A 19648-nucleotide genomic window follows, 5' to 3' on the forward strand; every position below is an offset into this window, starting at 1 on the left:
CGGAAGAAAATGTTGTAATTTTCATTTTTTGCAAAAGCAAATGGATCAAATTTGCATAAATTTAGCAATTTGTCACTTTCCTATTTTTTTCTGGGCCCAATTCCCTAAAAAACCCCTAACTTTACCCTTTGTCCCAATTATATCCCAAACTTTTTTTTGTCTTATAAAAAATCTCAAACTTTTACTTTTGTCCCAAATCTACCCAATTCACTTTTCGTCCAATTTTTTAATATTATTTTTTATTTTTTCGAATTTTTTTTTATTTTTCTTTTCTTTTCTTTTTCCTTTCCTTTTCTTTTTTTTTTTGTTTCACCTTCTGGCCGGTCGCCGATCCGGCGACCGGCCAGAGGCGGGGGCCGACGAGGTCGGCCCCGCTTGCCGCTGGCGAGGCTTGGCCTCGTCGGCCACCGGGCGAGGCCGACCTCGCTAATAGCCGCGGGCCGAGCCTCCCCGTGGGCGGGCGAGGCTCGGCGCCGCCGGCCATTGGTGAGGCTCGGCCTCGTAGTTCTTGCCGGGCGAGCCGACCTCGCCCGGTTCACGGCGGGCCGAGCCTCGCCCGGCCGGCCGGCGAGGCTCGGCTCGCCGGCGCCGGCGTGGCCGAGCCTCGCCCGGTGGCGAGGCTCGGCCCCGCCGGCTGGCGAGGTCGGCCTCGCCCGGAATCCGGCGAGGTTCGGCCTCGGCCCGGGCCTCGCCGTTCCGGGCGAGGCCAACCTCGTCCGATTCTGCGGCGGGCCGAGCCTCGCCAGATCTGGCGAGAACTCGGCCACGCCGGCCATTAGCGAGGCCGACCTCGCCAATAGCCGGTGGGGCCGAGCCTCTTTGTGGTCGGGCGAGGTCGGCCCCGCCGAAGAATCGGGCGAGGTCGGCCTCGCCCAAGAACGGCGAGGCCGAGCCTCGTCGACCACGGCGAGGCTCGACCTCGCCCAACGCCGCGGGACCGAGCCTCGCCCCGCCGGCCCGCCTTGCGGTCCGGTCGCCACGGCCCAAATGACCGGCCCAAAGGTGAAACAAAAAAAAAAGAAAAGGAAAGGAAAAAGAAAAGAAAAGAAAAAATAAAAAAATTCGAAAAAATAAAAAATAATATTAAAAAATTGGACGAAAAGTGAATTGGGTAGATTTGGGACAAAAGTAAAAGTTTGAGATTTTTTATAAGACAAAAAAAGTTTGGGATATAATTGGGACAAAGAGTAAAGTTGGAGGTTTTTTAGGGAATTGGGCCTTTTTTTCTGTGGATTTAATGATCCCTTTTTTGTCGAAGTGTCCAAACGGGAGAAAATGTTGTAATTTTCATTTTTCACAAAAGCAAACGGATCAAATTTGCATAAATTTAGCAATTTGTCAATTTCCTTTTCTTTTTCTATGGATTTTTTTTTTTGGTCGAATTTGATGATCCCTTTCTTGTCGAAGTGTCCAAACAGGAGAAAATGTTGTAATTTTCATTTTTCGCAAAAGCAAATGGATCAAATTTGCATAAATTTAGCAATTTGTCACTTTCCTATGTTTTTCTGTGGATTTAATGATCCCTTTCTTGTCGAAGTGTCCAAACGGGAGAAAATGTTGTAATTTTCATTTTTCACAAAAGCAAACGGATCAAATTTGCATAAATTTAGCAATTTGTCACTTTCCTTTTTTTTTTCTGTGGATTTGATGATCCCTTTCTTGTCGAAGTGTCCAAACAGGAGAAAATGTTGTAATTTTCATATTTCGCAAAAGCAAACTGATCAAATTTGCGTTTGTCACTTTCCTTTTTTTTTTCTATGGATTTGATGATCCCTTTCTTGTCGAAGTGTCCAAACCAGAAAAAAATGTTGTAATTTTCATTTTTCGCAAAAGCAAACGGACCAAATTTGCATATATTTAGCAATTTGTCACTTTCCTATTTTTTTGTGTGGATTTGATGATCCCTTTCTTGTCGAAGTGTCCAAACGGGAGAAAATGTTGTAATTTTCATTTTTTACAAAAATAGACGGATCAAATTTACGTAAATTTAGCAATTTGTCACTTTCCTGTTTTTTTTTTTCTGTGGATTTGATGATCTCTTTCTTGTCGAAGTGTCCAAACCGGAGAAGTCGGCGTTGCTGGCAACTTGGTCGAATGCGTAAATCATGCGTGGCCCCAAAAGAAAAGGTCCCCCATCGCACGCTGTATAAACCCCACAACATGAGATGCATCAGTTGTCCCCGAAAACGTGCACAGTTACTGAATTATATCACAGCATGAATTATGTCTCCCCATCTTTCTACAATGCAAAACATCGACCACTTTTTCTTTATTGGAATGAAACAACAGCCTTCGAGGTCACCCCTCCAAAAAAAAACACTTGATCTTTCGATCGAAAGGAGAAGACGGTCGGTGCGTGATGGCCCGCGGTGGGTGGAGAGTGATCAGAGCTGGGTGAAATCCGTCGCCGCTACCCCGCCTAAATTGTTGGTTTGCCCGAAACTGAGAAAGTCAGAACACGCGGGATATGCCGAGATTAGACGGCACGGCACGAGCCGTTCGAAGTTTCGTTCCTGGCACGAACCGAATTTGTGATCTGGTGGAAGACGACCGGCATTTCACCACCGAGCCAATCGCTTCGGTCGTATCTCGACTAAGCCGCGAGTCGTCAGCGTTACAGGTGTCGGTACCACAAATTCGAGATTCAAGAGACTTTCTCATGGAAGTCGAGAAAGCGCGGATTGGTGTCGATGTCCCTGTTGCTTCTTTGATCGGAGAAGAATACCTTCTTTCCTTGATTAACCCACAAATTTGGACAATCTATTAGAGAGATTTTTTGCAAATTTCATGTCTTAACTGCCCAGGGCTAGGAGTGGTCCAATAACTCAACCTAGTCCCTCTTTAATGTGCAAAGGCCAAGTGGGGCCCACTATTGTTTTTTTCTTTTTTTTTTGTGTGTAAATTTTTTCAGCATTAGACTATAATAGTACACTTGCATCTAACAAAGTTCTGAATTGGAGTCGATTTGGTGTTTTATTTCAAACTACTCATGTGCCTCTCTGTCCTCATTAAGATCACACCTTTCTTCATATAATAGTACGTTTGTCTCCTTCAGATTGAGTCAATGAGGTCCCCCCCCATCATGAATAGGTTGGTCTTACGAGGCTTACACGTTAGTTAGAGGCGGCTATAGAACCGACGGCAACCTCGGCTCGGCCCGTCCCTATCCCGGGAGGCCTGAATATCTAGCGGGTCGGTTCGGGCAACATCCTAGATGGGAATGTAGTGCGGAAAATAGAAATATGAAATTTGTGTGTAATTCGATATATTATAATGAAGAGTGTATCGGCTTGTTTATAAAGCTTATGGCATGGCTATATAAGGTAGTATATATCAATCGAGATATACACAATCAGTGGACATACACGCACAATCTCGAGAGATACAGAAAACTAAGAGAATTATTCTAATTATCTCTAATATATGATAGACAATTATCCTGATTATCTCTGACAATCCTTACGTGGAAAAAAAAACACTTCCAGCCTTTGCAATTTCAGCTCGGGCCCGACCCGAACATTGCAATGCAAAATTTGAAGATTGGAGCGAGCACGAAAAAATGTCAAGCCAATCTCGCAAAGTTAGAAATGTTAGTTTGTTGAGGGTAAGGCACTCGAGAGACACCGCACGAAAAGAGTCGTGCCACCCAAATTGAGAGATCACAGCTTGTTGAAACTTGAAATTGAGTACATCTTGAAATTAAGGTAGGAATCAAGCTAGACCGATCGTTCTCAAAGAGAGCCAACAAAAGAAGAAAAAAAACTACCCTTTTGGGTCGTGGCGTCGCGCGTTTCATTTTCGGGAGAATCGATAACAAAATTGTTCCGGAATCGAATTCAACGGTTTATAAATCGACACGAAGGTGTACTTCGGCTACATCATCAGTAGATCCAACACGGCATCACGCAGGTACACGATCTCCGCAAGAATCGTTCGGTTTAGGATCGCTCAACGATGGCTCGGTCCAGGATTCCGAGGCCATTGCGACTCGCCATCGGGAGGGGGGGGGGGTCCCACATACATTTTTGTACGATCAATGTCTTATGACTCTCATCACATTTCTTTCTTCGGCCACATGGTTTTAGATCAAATTGACCATATATATATATATACACTACAGCAGTCAACATCAACCTACCACAAAAAAAAAAAAAAAATAAGAGAGAGAGAGAGAGAGAGAGAGAGAGGAGAAGGTCCTCACTTCACGGCACCTAAATGTCAAAATGTTACAAAACCAGGCTGAACTTCCGGCACCCACCGCCCCATGCGAGACCCCAAAAAACGACCCGCAGAAACGACGACGTCGTACCGCCCCCCCTTCCCCGCCCCCCCTCATCCTCCTTTCAAAGAAGAATCCAATTCAATCTCTCTCTCTCTCTCTCTCCAATTTGGTTCCGGTATAAAAGGCCGCCATCGTCCGCCGGTCGTCCTCTTCCGCGTCCAGCTCCGTGTGGCCTCTTCCTCGCCGTCTTCCTCTCCCGATCGCGAAACCCTAGCGCCTCCCCCTCTCCCTCCCTCTCTCTCTGCAACGAGCTGCTTCGCCCGAGGTAACTCCTTCGCAGCTCCATCTCGCGCCCCCGGTTTTCCCCGGGCGAGCGGCAGCTTCGTCGTTCGTCCCCGTTTTCTTTGTTGGATTTCGAGGTTGCCCATTTCGGACGCTGGGGTTGTCGCGTGCGGAGTTTTTTTTTTTTTTTGAGTGGTCTGGGCGAGTTTTTAGGGGGATCGTTTCTTTGCTCGAGCTTTTGCTGCTTCGGTCATTATGGTCCTCTGAAAGGTTTGGTTTTTTTCTTTTGTTGTGTGTTGTGTTTGGTTTTCTTTGGCGCCGGCGGTCGGGTTTGTGATTTGTATAGGAAAATCATGGCGAGGAAGATGCTTATCCACGGGGAGCTGGATGGGGCGGGCGTGCATTACGATTTTGATCTCTTCGTGATCGGCGCGGGGAGCGGCGGCGTCCGTGCTGCCCGGTTTTCTGCTAACTATGGAGCCAAGGTAAGATGGCTTCGGATTTCCGGCGAAGGAGAGAGCTGGTTGGCGGGGATCTGGAGTTCCTCCATGATGATTCTCATGTGTGCCCAGTTCTGTATTTATTTAATTTTTTCGTTTGCTCGAGTTATTTCTTTTGTTGGGCCTATTCTGGTGCTAGAATCAGGAATGGGTTCAGAAACTATTTCCTGGTGGGGCAACTTAATAAGTTATCAGATGTTCGTAAGCTTAATTGTTTAAATAACTGGCATCTAGCTTTTTGTAATTAAATAATAAGATAGATAAGAAAGAATTTCACGTCTTCTTAAATAAATTTTATTAGAATAGCAATGATATAGTGGAAACATTACAATTGTCTATTCTGTTTCTTAAATTTGTGGGCAAGGCGAAGTAGATATGTGGAATAGTAACTTCACTAATTACTTTTTTTAAGAAATTTTATGGGGGCAAAGCGGCAAAATTGAACGTTTTCAAAAACATGAGGTACATTTATGTATCATAAAAAATTTAGTGGGGGCAACTGCCACCCTTCTCACGAGCCAAGTCCGTCCCTGACTATAATGCTTTGAATCTGGTTTTAGTAGCTGTAGGCATTCATTGAGTTATCTTTCCAAATGAGGAGCTCATCCTCTGGAGTCTTTCATATAGTTGCTTCTCATTTGGGTAGTGAACTAGTAGCTTTCTCTATTTCTATGATGGGATGAATGTATACGACCTGTCGGACTTCTTTTTGTCCTAAAACACACTTTTTGTCCTTTGGAAAATTGATTAGCCTTCAGTTTTTTTCTGCGTTCTAATGATTTATTAGTTCTGTCATTGTAGGTTGGAATCTGTGAACTTCCCTTTAATCCAATAAGCTCGGAAGTAGTTGGAGGAGTTGGTGGAACGTAAGTCTGCTAAAGTTTGGTTCGAGTGGCTTTTTACAACTATTTTCCTTGACATCTGCTCTCTTCACATAATTAAATCGTTCCTGGATTGATTTATGGTTAAAATTATATCCGAGAGGCTTTTAGACTAATTGGTCTAAAATCATTAAGACATGTCATTAACTTTTAGCTCAGAATTTAATTTCATTTTATAAGTAATCAAAGTTTTGGAACCAACAATTGACAATAATTTTTGGTTATCTCTGAGTCTGAACCATACAGTTCGTTTCTTGGCTGATTTGGGAATAACAGAGGAAAAGATCCTTTGAATTAGGAGTCATCTTTTTTTCTGTAATTATTGAAAGCTGTTTCAAAATATTGCAATTTTGGTATAGCGGAATGGTATTCGTGGCTGTAGATGCATCGATCAGCATTGTAGCTGTTCTGTCTTATAATTGAGCTGTTTTCAGTGTATGGGTTTCCACCCCCTGGGTGCCCTATATCTCCTTACCTATGAGAAAAAAGCCTCTGAATTAAGATGATTGAGGTAATTGCTTTGAGTAGATGTGAATCCTTGATGCTGTACTAAGACTCAGTGTAGTACTAGATCGTACGAGAAATATGTACTATGGAACTTGCACATTGGTTGGACCTTTTGAATTTTGTAATATCAGTAGCAAATGTTTCATTGCTGTGCATAATGGCGACATCATCGTTGGATTTCATGCTTCAAATATTAGGTAAGGGGCATGAGGACTTTATTGCTATCAACTATCTGGGTGCATGTCAAATGTGACTTATTTTTGACTGATATGGATCAGACTATGCTTTCAGTTTGTTTGCTTCCAAATGAATTTTATGTGTCTCCTCTTTGAATGTGGACAACCTGGTCTCGATGAATAACATTATTGAGAAGTTTTGGTTTGCAGCTGTGTGCTTCGTGGTTGTGTTCCCAAGAAAATATTGGTGTATGGGGCAGCTTTTGGGGGTGAATTGGAGGTGAGTTTATCTTCATCAGATGAGAGATTACTTTTCCAGCTTATTATTCTACTGTTCGGGTTAAAAGTTAAAAACTAGGTCAGCTTGCTTAGGATATTCCCTTTCAAGTGTAATAGGCTGTGGTGCTAATGAAAAGAAGGTCTGTGGAAAATGTTTTTGAAGTTGGGCATGTTGCCAACTTAAGTAGGATCTTTTGGAGGTCTTTGAGGATCAAGATAAAGGATCTGATTGAGGATTGTAAGTTCCTTGAAATTTACGGATTGAGACCTTAAATGTAAAAATGTCGATAAAAATTTATGTTTTAAGTTCGAAGCTTGATGAGTGCGTCATGAAGGAGAAAAAGACGTTAGGCGGGAATCTTCACTCTATACAGAGCCTTCACTTCAGACCAGCCCTAGATTCGTTGGCCCTAGTTTGCTAATGAGCCAAGTAATATGTTCCCAAGAGGGAATGGGTCTCGGACTCTCGGGCTAGTTGCAAGACCCAAATTCTGTTTCCTTCAGCTGAAAGAATGAATTTTCTGTCCTGGCAAAAATCGTTAGGATTGTAGGTAGGATCAGAATCCCACGATCTTAATGCGATCTCACCTCTTTGTGATTTTTGTTGTGATCTGGATCTATTTCCCAGCGATCCTATGATCTGGATCGCGATCCGAACAATTATATTGCCAATTTGTTGTCTTTGACTTTCCGGAATGCTTAAAAATCTTTTGGCTTTAAGCCATTCTAGGAGTTAGTGAATTTGAGTTTATCTGATGGAAATGAAACTCAAGTTGCAAAACTTCATATTCGACATTAAATGTCAGACATTAGCATGTCTTGAACTGAAGCCTGGAAGTTATTGCATTCGACTGGGACATTGGCTTTTACGGCTTCAGACTAAAAGTAATTATGCATTCCCATGCTTAATGGTTCCATCCTATCATTCCTTAATTGGTGTCTGTTTTGTGTAAACTACTGCATGTTATTGGGGATTGTAGATATCTGCTTTCATTCTCATTGGTAAGATCTCAAACTAATGTTGATGATTGCTTCTGTAGGATGCAAGGAATTATGGATGGGAATTGAATGAGAAAGTTGACTTTAACTGGAAAAAACTTCTGCACAAGAAGGTAACGAGTTATGGCTCCTCTTAAGTTATCAATTGGAGCGCATGAACATCATAGCTTTTTTAGCAGTTTGCTGATGAGAGATCCTAGTGATCATGGGCAAGTGAATTCCAATGATTTGTCTTTTATTCATACTTTTGTGAGACTACTGGTATAGGATACACTTACATTAAAAAATGGATTAAATACTCTGAAATCTGTGCATCTTAAGGGGTGTTCAATTCGGTTCCAGATATATTATTTTTTAGATTATACTGAACTTTGATGTATTCTTTTTCCAAACCTATCCCATTATAAGTTCACCTAAAAGCAACTAATTATATGTCACATACTCGAATGTTTATTTGTATCTTACATAGATGAAGTTGACCAAACATGGGTCATTTTAATTGCCAGTAACTGTATATCAAGCCACACCTCTTCACTTTGCTTTTCGTTTATCCCGTTGATTGATGTAGCATTTCCTTGACCATTTTGATTAGATAATTAAGGTCTTATCTCTTGAAGAAGTCTGTGTCACATCAGTGTCTTGGTGAACCTTGTTAGTCGTCACATCTGCTGTAATTGATCTGTGTTGTGTTAATATTATTGTGAAGGGACTTGGTATAGGTAGAATTTCATAAGAAGGTCTAACTACTTGAAAAACTCCTTTCTTGAAGCCTTGTCAATTCTACCTGGTCTTCAAGGACGTTCTCCTGAACTTCAGTCTTTAAATCTAACTGATAATTAGCACATGCAAGCACCTACCTTGAGTTTCCAGTATCTGAACATGTTGTGCGTCATTTGGCATTGATGAGCATTTGGGCAGATATTGATTGCCAGGGACCCGTAGCAAGCCAGTGCCCTTGTGTCTTTACTGGTTTTTTTCCCTTGTTGATGTGCTATTTCTTGCTAATTTGACATTTTATGGTTAAAAGTTTTATTGGTTTGAAAAGTTCTGTGTCACATTAGTGCCTCAATGATACCTTGTCAGTTCCGCATCTGCAAATAGTGGCAAACTGCTGAGCACTTTAGTGGGATAGATACCGAAATTGATAATGAAGCTCATGGTTGAAAGGAAAGCCTATAAAGATGGAATTGTAAAATCCTTGAAGCACGGGGGCTTCTTTATGTGGTTAGACCTTAGAATAGCTTTAGTTGAGATTTGTGGTAGGTGGTGTTAATTCAATGTCAAGCACTCTGACAGGAGCATGTTTGACTAGCGGAAGGTCGCTGACTATTAAAATAAGTTTTTTCCAGTGCAAATGTTTTAGGGTTTTAGAGGGCAGATGGAAATAGCTTTTCTCTCTCTGCATGATTAATCTGTGATATTGTAAAATTTGACTGCTTGAAGCTTGGATTTTTGGTGGAGGAATCTTTTGAAGTATGCTGATGTGAAGCTTTTTGGGTCTCAATTATTGCAAGTATATTATTTAGTTCACGTTAATATCATTAACTATTAATGCTTATTGGTATTCTTCTGGCTGTTACCATGACACCAAATTGCTCTTTTGTTGCTTTTATTTTTTCTATTCCTGTATTTAATTCAAGTTGAATATTCATGTAGAAACGCTGTGTTGATATTAATCATGCAGTGCCCAATCTGAACACTCTCTTGAGCTTTATATACATTTAACAATATAATTGATCTAGTCACTGGTTGCTCTTCTTCTCTCTCCATTCTGTAGATCATCTATGATGCAAGTGAAGAATTTTGTATGTTTTAGGGCCCACAGTGACATGGATTTTTTTCTTTGAGATATACAGACAGAGGAAATCACCAGATTAAATGGAATTTACAAGCGATTGTTGTCAAATGCTGGTGTCAAATTATTCGAAGGAGAGGGAAAGCTAGTTGGTCCTAATGAAGTTGAGGTCACACAGCTAGATGGAACGAAGTTGTGCTACTCTGCAAAGCACATACTTATTGCGACTGGAAGCAGAGCTCAACGTCCTAATATCCCAGGGCAGGTAGGGATTTTGTTTTTTCTTCATGTTTCTTGTAATACATATGTCAAACAACTGGTCTTCTGAAGCACTCTGCAAGAATCACGTAATCAATGGACTGTTTTTGCTGAAGAAGTCTGGTCTGTTGGTGAAAAATGATCTTGTTATTCACTGCATTTGGCCCGAGTTTGCGCATTCATTTGCATACTTTAGGCTTTTAGAGCTTTTTGTTAGTTGGCAAGGAATGGATAGGAGGCTGTGGGCTCGTTGGCCATAGGAAAGCTATCCCAAGCTGGGGTGACCCACTGGTTAATTTACATTTTATTCATAGATTGGACAGAATGAATGAAACTAACCTTGTTAGACAACCAAAATTAGAGTTTGCATCTAGGAATTGTGGTTGTCGATGTCTATGCCATTTTTGGTTATGTATTCATATAAATTTCAAGTATTAGTTGGTATTAGCTGATATTTGTATTTTATCCGTTGGCATTTCATGGATCCTGCATGTGCACTTTAAGTTGGAAATGACTGATTTGGTTGTCGAAGCTGGAATACGCGTATGTCTGTAAGATTGTCTTCACCATTATCATTAAACATCTCTCTTGTATCGATTTTCTTTTTCTAGGAGTTGGGTATAACCTCTGATGAAGCATTGAGCTTGGAGGACTTACCGAAGCGTGCTGTGGTGCTTGGAGGAGGGTCTGTCTTAATATCTAAAATTTCTTGTTACATGATATTCAGTCTATTAGTATTTTAAATGTTTGGAACTGTTCTTTCTCTGGTTATTCAGGTACATTGCAGTAGAATTTGCTTCAATATGGCGTGGGATGGGTGCCACTGTGGATATGTTTTTTAGAAAAGAGCTCCCACTGAGGTTCAAATACTGACTTTGCTTCTCAAAAATTGCAGGCTTTTCTTTTTCTTGTGTGCTGCTGTTTAACTTTGTCATGGATATGGAGGATTGCACTTTGGAACCAAATTTGCAGTGTTGTTTACTTGGACGCCATGAGCAACTTATAATACCAAACTGCCATTTTAGTTATCGTGCCTGCTACATCTTCTGAACATGATGAAATGGATGTTCAGTGTTTAGCCAGTTATCGTCAATATCCTCTGATAGATAGCTACTCTGTTACGCTAATAGTCTCACTTGGCAAATTTTTAGAGGTTTTGACGACGAAATGAGGGCAGTTGTTGCAAGAAATCTCGAAGGCAGGGGAATTAATTTGCATCCAAGGACAAACTTAACAGAGGTACTTCATCCTGCTTTTTAGGTCATGAAGTTGTAGATTGTTACTGTAGCTTTTAGTCCTCTTCCATTGGCGTGTTGCCTTTCATTAATTGGATTATTGCACTAAATATGAATCTACAATTGCAGTTGATTAAGACAGAGGATGGCATAAAAGTTATCACAGACCATGGGGAAGAGCTGCATGCAGATCTTGTACTCTTTGCCACTGGTAATTAAGATTTAATATATACTTAATGTTCGTTTGTGCTTATTCGAATTATATTTTGGGCTAAAAGTATTATCAGCACTTTTTTCTGATCAGTATGATAAACAACTCATTAGAGAGGCAACAGGGATTCTTTTATTTTTGTGGGATCTGGTTCTGTTATTTGAAGCATTAAATGTGATTGTCGGTGTATTAGGTGCGTGGGGTTATTGCTCTGAATCGATACCTTTTTCTTCCCCATTTCATCGAACTAGTTTCGAGTGTTTAATATTACCCAATTTATTATGTAGTGGTTAGATGGGCCAATTATAGTAACCTGTGTCCTTAGTATTTCCATTGCCCGTATAAGAAGATTCAGTATACTTGTAAATTGGAGTCTGGTTGCCACTCAATAATTTTGGGGTTATTACACTGAATGGCTGCATTTATACCAACGCTTATCGCCAAATTGGAACTGGCCAATATACTTAGATTCCCTTTTCTTCTAATTCAAACATGATCTGAATGGCTGTAGTGTATGCATCATCATGATGACTACGTTTCCCAAAATTTATGTGAAATCAATTCTCTTCTGTACCATAGAGGTGTCTCCTGCATATGGCTTGCATACACACTTTTGCGGTTTCAACATCTTGGACTAATTAGTAGAGCCTAAGCTGCTGCAATATAACCCGAATTCCATGCTTTGGATAAGTCATGTGCCTAGCATGTTAGTGGTGACAAAGTTACTGATTCAGGTTATTGACAGATTCACAATTTGTTAAGATATGCACCAGTTGAATAATTACATGCAATTTAACTGATTGGTGACATAGCCACTGATTCAAGGTCTTCGTTGTTTCACTTTCCTTGGGAGTGGAATCAGCAAAAGAAGTCAGTTTCGAAATTTGTTAAGATTTGATCCATTTCATTAGTTACATGCAATTTAACTGATTGGGTGTATCCATGGTAAACTACTTTTGTAGACATCTCACTTCGGTCATATTTTCGTGTTAGCCATTGTTCAAGCCACTTAACTTTGATTTCACTTTTAAATTGTAATTAGGTCACTTTGTTGGATTTTGAACAAAGAACCACTAAACTTGCCATTTTGCCTTGTCAATTTATAATGGTTTGTACCAGAAGTGACTTGATTGGAAGTGAAATCAAAGTTGAGTTTGAAAAGTAAAAAGTACAATGACTGAGGTGAATTGGTAGTACTACCAGAAAGTTGTTCATGGCGGTGAATAATTGATGGCTGTCTTCATTTGATGTTTGCAGGTCGAATTCCCAATACAAAGAGGTTGAATTTGGCTTCTGTGGGCGTTGAAACTGATGCACTGGGTGCTGTGAAGGTCGTTAGATCTTTTAATGTTTCAATTCTGCTGTTATGTTTTGCCATCAAGTTAAACTTGTTTTGATGAGCATGAACACTGGGCATATCATAAATATCTAGTGGTTAAATTTTAATAAGCATGACATGGCTTCTCCTCATTTATATCTATCCATGTTCTTAGATATGCTGTTACTTTTTTAAGTAGGCTTTTGATGTATTTTCTCTTTTTCCATGCTATTCTAGCTATCTATATATTAATTCTTGTTTAGTTTCCTGCAATCTTTTGGATTATTGAGGACATGGGTTGTATGATTAATTACATTCATGTTTGCTGATGCTACTCAATGGGTAGTGAAATAGCACATCAGTCTTGACCTATCCACTTGTATGACATACCCTTTTGGTAGGGATTTTCTTCTTCTTCTAACTTCTACGTATGACTTTTTTTTCAAAATTTGAAAATGAAAGATGTTTTAGTCTTGAAGTATTGTATACGATTCTATTTGTATTTGTAATTTAGAACTTTGAAGTCTTTTCATGTTAAATAAAAGTGTATAAGAGTTGCAAGATTTGCAAAGTAGTTGAAAGTTGAACTCATCCCAGACAGACCAACTGTCATGCTTATCATACATTGAGCTTGACCTTATCAGTTGTCCAGTAAAAATCATGCGCTTTAGTTTCTTCTTCCAGGTTGATGATAACTCCCGCACAAATGTTCCTAGCATATGGGCCGTTGGTGATGTTACCAATCGGATGAATCTCACCCCTGTTGCTCTGATGGAGGGAACATGCTTCGCTGTATGTTGTAGAACTTTTTGTCCTTCCTTTTACTGTATTCACATCATCTTAGCCAGCTTTATATTTGCTCTTTTTTACAATTTCTTTTTCATATTTACAATTCTGTCCTGTTTTCACTTTCGTATGCTCATTTATTTCTCCATTCTTCCAGAAAACTGTTTTTGGTGGTCAGCCTACCAAACCAGACTACATCAATGTACCTTGCGCGGTGTTCTGGTAATAACCTCTTTGCTTTTGGAACAATGAGATCGACATACTTTTTTTAACGTTCTTGCTGAAGTAGTGTTAGTCATTTGTGGTAGTTACTCAGTAGCTAATTCCAAAAAACTGAACATGATGATTTTCGTGGCTGTCACCCTTCTAGATACTGTATTTGAAGTAAGACTACATGTTGACCTTGGAGTTGGGTTGGGAAGATTGCTAGCCAAAAGACTAAAAGAATAGAGACGATTTAAGCTTTGTTGAATACAGTTAGACTTAATGACTATGAGAGGAATTATTACTGGTAGTGCAACGGAGCAGCTATTCTGATGTAGTAGAAGAATTGAAAGACAAAAGATGCAAATATCCAGAGAGTTGGCTCTTCAAGTGATAAATCATGGTAGTAAGAGATTAAAAAGATGTGGGCAGTTAAATGTGAAACATAAATCCATCGAGTATAATAAGTCATTAATTACCATTAGACAATCCAATGTAAAACCTTCAAGCTATTAGACGGAAGGAGACTACATGTTTATGAGACCTGTTGAAGTCAAATAATTAAGGGATGTGGAATGCTAAATAACGTTGTTGAGGCATGTGAAATAGAAGGATGAGGGTGTAATCTTTGACATGTGATATGAGTTATTGGAAGGATGCCAAGAAATTGGATCGGGCAACAGGATAGACATCCAATTAAAATCTTAAACTATTAGAGGGTGGAAAATATATTTGATGCTTTAAATCTATAAATCCCAGGGTTTGGGACGCTTAACAATTATATTAGATTGGCTCAGATGAGTTAAAAGTGTACTGATTGACCTCAAGGTTGGGTGTCATTAAAATTACTTAAGGAAAATCCTCTGCTTTATTTGTGCCAATGATATAGCTGCACTGCGCTGTGTGCAGAAAAAGGAATCAATTACTAAATTGAATTGCTACCTAAAAATTGTACCTCTTCAGTACTCATAGACCATCCAACCGAAAATTAGAAGAAAATGCAGCCAAAAATCGAATTTTCTGGTTGTAAAACAACATAAATGGGATTTTTAGCAAACTCATCTGCATACATGTATACTTAAAATAACCAAATTAAAGTTCTCTAAATTTGATAATAAAGATGAAAAAGGGAGGCTATTTCTGTTTTTTGTTCACAATAGGAAAAAAAGGGGTGGCTGAGTAGGCAAAGATGTAAATTGTTTAATGTCATGCACACAAACCACCATTTGCTTCCATTAAGACCTTGGTTTATATCACTGTAAGATTTCACCTCTGCACTAATATTCCTTCTCATTACTATAGATACCAAATAAAGGATGATATCCTTTTGCTGCGTACGTGTCACGAACTTAATACCCCATATTAGAACTTGGGCTGCAGAATAATTTCTTGGTATACGCATAATGACTTCTTCGTGTTGGTTTTAATATTCATCAAGAGTCTAAGACTGCAAATTTGATTAGGATGTCCAATTAGGTGTTATGGGAATCTAGAAGATACCACCTAACATTTCTATCCATAGTATTGCTAACGTGTTAGCTGAACTTTTGATGTTTAGGAGTATTATAAGATAATTTCAAAAGGAATAGATTTCTTACTAGGTTTTGATTAAGAGATGAAGCATGTTTTACTGGTCATGTATCCACCACCTCTGTCCAATTGTCAGGCACTGTGATTGATAGATTGTAAGCTGCATCTTTGTGTTCTCCTTCCTGTTATTGATCATTATTTTAGTTTCAGTCAATCCGTGTCCTTCTTTCCTCATTGAAGGACTATTCAGCCAGTCCGAGTGACATTTGCCTCTATGGTGCAGTTGACTCGATCTTTTGCAAGTTCTGCTGATATAATGATACTTATGTGTAACCACCTTGGTGGTTGGCTTAGTGGTGTTGGGACTACTTGCAAGTGGTTTGAGGCCCCTTGGTTACGGGTTCGAAACCTCAAGTTGCTACTTGGCCTCAAGAAGCCTTGGTTTGTCTGCGGTGTAGGTTCAACTGTGTCATAATATAGGATATCCCGGGCTTTACTCCCACCACCATTATGATAGGGTGGCGGTTATAGGCTTGCTCAAAATAAGCCCAACCGCCCCCCTGCCTCAAGAAGTCTTGGTTTGTATGCAATGTAGGTTCGACTGTGTCATGGTGTAGGATATCCGTGGCTCTACTCTCACTATAATTGTGGTGGGGCAGTGGTAATGGGCTCGCTCAAAATGAGTAGTAGCTATGGCTTAAACCGAACAATTTGTAGGAGTGTGGAACTCTGTGGTAACACCTAGCGGGGTCACCGAAGCTGGTCACCCCTTCCTCGCCCTCTTAGCCTTTAAAAGAATCCGTAGAATTTAACCACAGGATTTCTATAGTATTCATTGTGTGAATATTTCTAGGGATGTTCATTCTCGATACTTTGTTTGCTAAGTGAAAGCACCTTCTGTAAGTACTACAACCACTGCAATTTTTTTTTTCCAATAATTACTAGGAAAGATATCTTGTTGTTAACGAGTGACATGTATACTAGTCTGGCCCAATAGATAATGTCAATTTATTGCTTTCCTGTTTTATTGCACACAGCATACCCCCTCTATCTGTGGTTGGACTGAGTGAAGAGCAGGCAGTAGAGCAAGCTAATGGAGATGTTTTGGTTTTCACATCTACATTCAACCCAATGAAGAACACAGTCTCTGGGTACGTATTGGCATGAGATTTGAGCGTTGAAAATAGTTCATAACCTCCGAGTAGACTGACGGACCTGGTCGTTAAAATGTTGCAACCTGTTGGGTTGACAGTTGGAAGGTCACATTAATTTCTTGCTGACAAAACAAGTCTACTGTGTGTATTATGATTAGTATGTGGGATACTATGTGTGCAAGGTGTTTGATGCAGGAAAGCAGTTGTTTTATAAAACACTACAAACTCCAAGGATTATGAGAAAAACCAAGCATTTTATGAAGCTAATATTGAAGTGACTATGTAGTATGAAGCTACCTTACTATGGTATCTTTATTCGGACATTAGCCACTTATTGTAGATTTTTCTGGTAGAAGTTTATTGTCAATTGAGATATAGCATGTGTGAGATTGACAGAGGTTCAAGTTTCAAATATGTTAAGCACTAATAGTGAAAGAAAAAAAACCCCTTTTTATGTTTCAAGATCACAAGATGTGTGAATGGGTGTTGCAAAGTTCAACTCAAAAGGCTGGTCAAATTACATGACACGTGCTCTTTGCAAAATGGATAATTGCACCATTATACTATATATGAGGCTTTTTTGTTTTTTCTTCTGCTAGAATAATTAAATATTAAATCACACTTTCATCTAACAGCTTAACCTTTTAGAATAGTTGACAGTGGTCCCACAAAATCTTTCATGGTCTTAGAGTTGAAGGTCCTGAGTTCGAATTTTTCCAGGCCCCGTTTACCTCCCCAATTAAATGTATCCACGCTTAGTACTAGGCAAAAAGACCAGACTAAGTGTGAGGAGGAGTGTTAGAATAATTAAATATTAACCACACTTTCATCTAACAGCTTAAGCTTTTAGAACAGTTGGCAGTGGTCCTACAAAATCTTCCATCTTCCAATTATTATGTTCTAGCATGTATCTAACTTGAATTGTTGGCTCCAGGCGGCAAGAAAAAACGGCCATGAAGTTGGTTGTTGATGCAGAGACAGATAAAGTTCTTGGTGCTTCCATGTGTGGGCCAGATGCACCTGAAATTATGCAGGTATCAATCTGATTTAGTTCTTTATTAGTTGAGACCTCAATACTTTATTTTTATATGTTCATGCTGTATTTTCTATACCAGTGAACTTTTAACTGCTTGGCATATTGCGTATGGACGAACTGAACATTGTGAAAATCTGTTCTTCCTTTGGCGATGCCTCTTACTGATTCATAATAATAACAAAAAGCTACATTGTTGGGAAATAATTTGCTTCCAAGTTTGTGCCTGTGAACTAGCTGTTTGTGCATTCAATATCGTGCCTTGTCCACATTAGAATTTGAGAAATTTATCAGAATGAGAGAATAAGACTTAATACAGAATAAAATGCAATATCATAAATTCATATAGCCCGGGCCACTTTTATAGCTCACCCAACTTATTTGGGTAAGGTTTATTTGGTCATTATCGCACTCATTTGTCAGAATGAGCTGTACCAAATAATCTTTCCTTCAATTTTATGGAAGTAATTGGAGTTGCTGTAGTGTCAACTATACTAGCAATCTTGCTGCTGGGAAACCCAAAAGGAAAAAAAAGTACATACATATACCTGTATATCTATATCATATCTATATCTACACACACACACATATTGCTATAGATTATCTTTTTGGGATTTTGGGGCATTTATGTATGAACATAAACGTTTTTGCACACTTCAACTGATGCATATAGGAGCTAATTCCCTGCCAATATTAGGAACACGGTACTCATTTTCATGAATTTTTATGTTTGTCCTGGAAAAACATAAGTTGTAGTATGAACCTTTTCACTTGTACCTTCTTTTCAACAAAACACTCCACAAACAGTATTGGGAGGTGCTTATTCTCTACTGTGTGCCATTGGAGGTGCTATGCAGATATACTAAGAGTCTGCAATTGATATAATGTCTCACAGCACTTTACAATAGAAAGCATTGTTTTTCCTGGTATATGTCTAAATAATACTTTCTTACCTTCAGACAGTGAAGAATTTTTTGTTGGCATAATCTTTGGCAATGTAAACTGGCAGAATGCTTTGTACTTGCTAATTTTGTGTTGGCGCTGATGAGGAGCAGGAATATTGGGTATTTTGAGGCAAAAGCCCATGAGTACCCTTAGTTCCAGCCTCACCGACTTTAATGAAATCTTCTTCCTCTTCTGTTCTTTTGTCCATTTGTATGATGTCTACTTGCATTACAGGGCATTGGCGTTGCACTTAAGTGTGGTGCTACAAAGGCCCAATTTGACAGCACGGTAAGATTTATCATCTCTCTACCTACTTTGGAAAATCTTTAGTTACGATTTAATGTTTACCTTAGGTTTTGAACTTTGCCACGGCATCATCTACTAATGTACCCAAATACCCGCTACAACACTCTCAAACATGGACGTTTAAGTTGCCCATATGAGACGGACCAAAAAAAAAAGTTGCCCATATGTGAGAGAGAGAGAGAGAGAGGTTTACAACATATGCTTGGGAATGGGAATTATTACGATAGCATGCACAAACACACTCAGGTAGGTGAGCAAGCACGTCTATACAAAAGTACATGGAAACGTCTGCAGATGTTTTACGTGTACTGGGTACTTTGTGATATATCTAAGTGGGCTTGGTCAGGCGACTCTCATTTTAGTGACTCGACACCTGTGGCTCATCTTAATTTTCATTTTCAGGTGGGAATCCATCCTTCTGCTGCCGAGGAATTTGTAACCATGAGGTCAACCACTAGACGGGTTAGTGCCAAGCCCAAGACCAATCTGTAAATTACAGACTCTTACAAAGCAATACACGCAGCTACAAATAGTCGATTGGCACGCTTTCATTGTGCACATGGTAAACCAGCGACGTAGGGAATCATCGTATATTTTTCTGCATCCAATAAGGGCTTTTTGAGAGTTAAATAGTTTGCTAGTGACATGAATTATCTATATAGCAACGCTGGGTACCAAAAGTCGACAGTATTTTGAGTCTAAATGACTGCTTTATTCTTATTTGATGCATTACATCGGGCATACATGTCGTTTCATTGGATTGAACTCCGTGGCCATCAGCTTTATTCTCAAGTATCTCGAAGTGGGTATTGTTGTATGGTAATGTTACAGAACCATTTTCAAACTCTCATCGACCCTCTTTTGCTGATCTTAAGGCTAGAATTTAGATAGATGCGGCAAATTGGCAAGGCGGGTAAAGGTCGGGCCTGGATGGGTCGTAAATGAGTTAGGACCAAATTGACTGTTAACTCATGTTCATCCATTTTCATGCAGTAGAACTTTTACGATCCATACCCTCCTTAATAGG

At 39.7% G+C, this 19648-nt stretch overlaps 1 protein-coding gene across 1 annotated transcript; it reads left to right on the forward strand.

Annotated features, from left to right (window-relative positions):
- The first annotated feature begins 4413 nt into the window (after positions 1-4413).
- LOC115680928 (glutathione reductase, cytosolic) lies at positions 4414-19386 on the forward strand. Its single transcript, XM_030604773.2, has 17 exons — positions 4414-4547; positions 4851-4989; positions 5806-5870; positions 6779-6848; positions 7888-7959; positions 9703-9906; positions 10511-10584; positions 10676-10759; positions 11051-11138; positions 11264-11345; positions 12603-12676; positions 13348-13455; positions 13607-13671; positions 16221-16334; positions 17272-17371; positions 18550-18603; positions 19024-19386. Exons 2-17 carry the CDS (start codon positions 4858-4860, stop codon positions 19111-19113), a joined length of 1476 nt encoding a protein of 491 aa, XP_030460633.1. The 5' UTR covers positions 4414-4547; positions 4851-4857; the 3' UTR covers positions 19114-19386.
- The last annotated feature ends 262 nt before the right edge of the window (positions 19387-19648 follow it).

This window comes from Syzygium oleosum, unplaced genomic scaffold (genome assembly GCF_021117445.2).
Source record: "Syzygium oleosum isolate NSW1041296 unplaced genomic scaffold, Sole_v2.1 Sole_v2.01, whole genome shotgun sequence".
NCBI classification, from domain to species: domain Eukaryota; kingdom Viridiplantae; phylum Streptophyta; class Magnoliopsida; order Myrtales; family Myrtaceae; genus Syzygium; species Syzygium oleosum.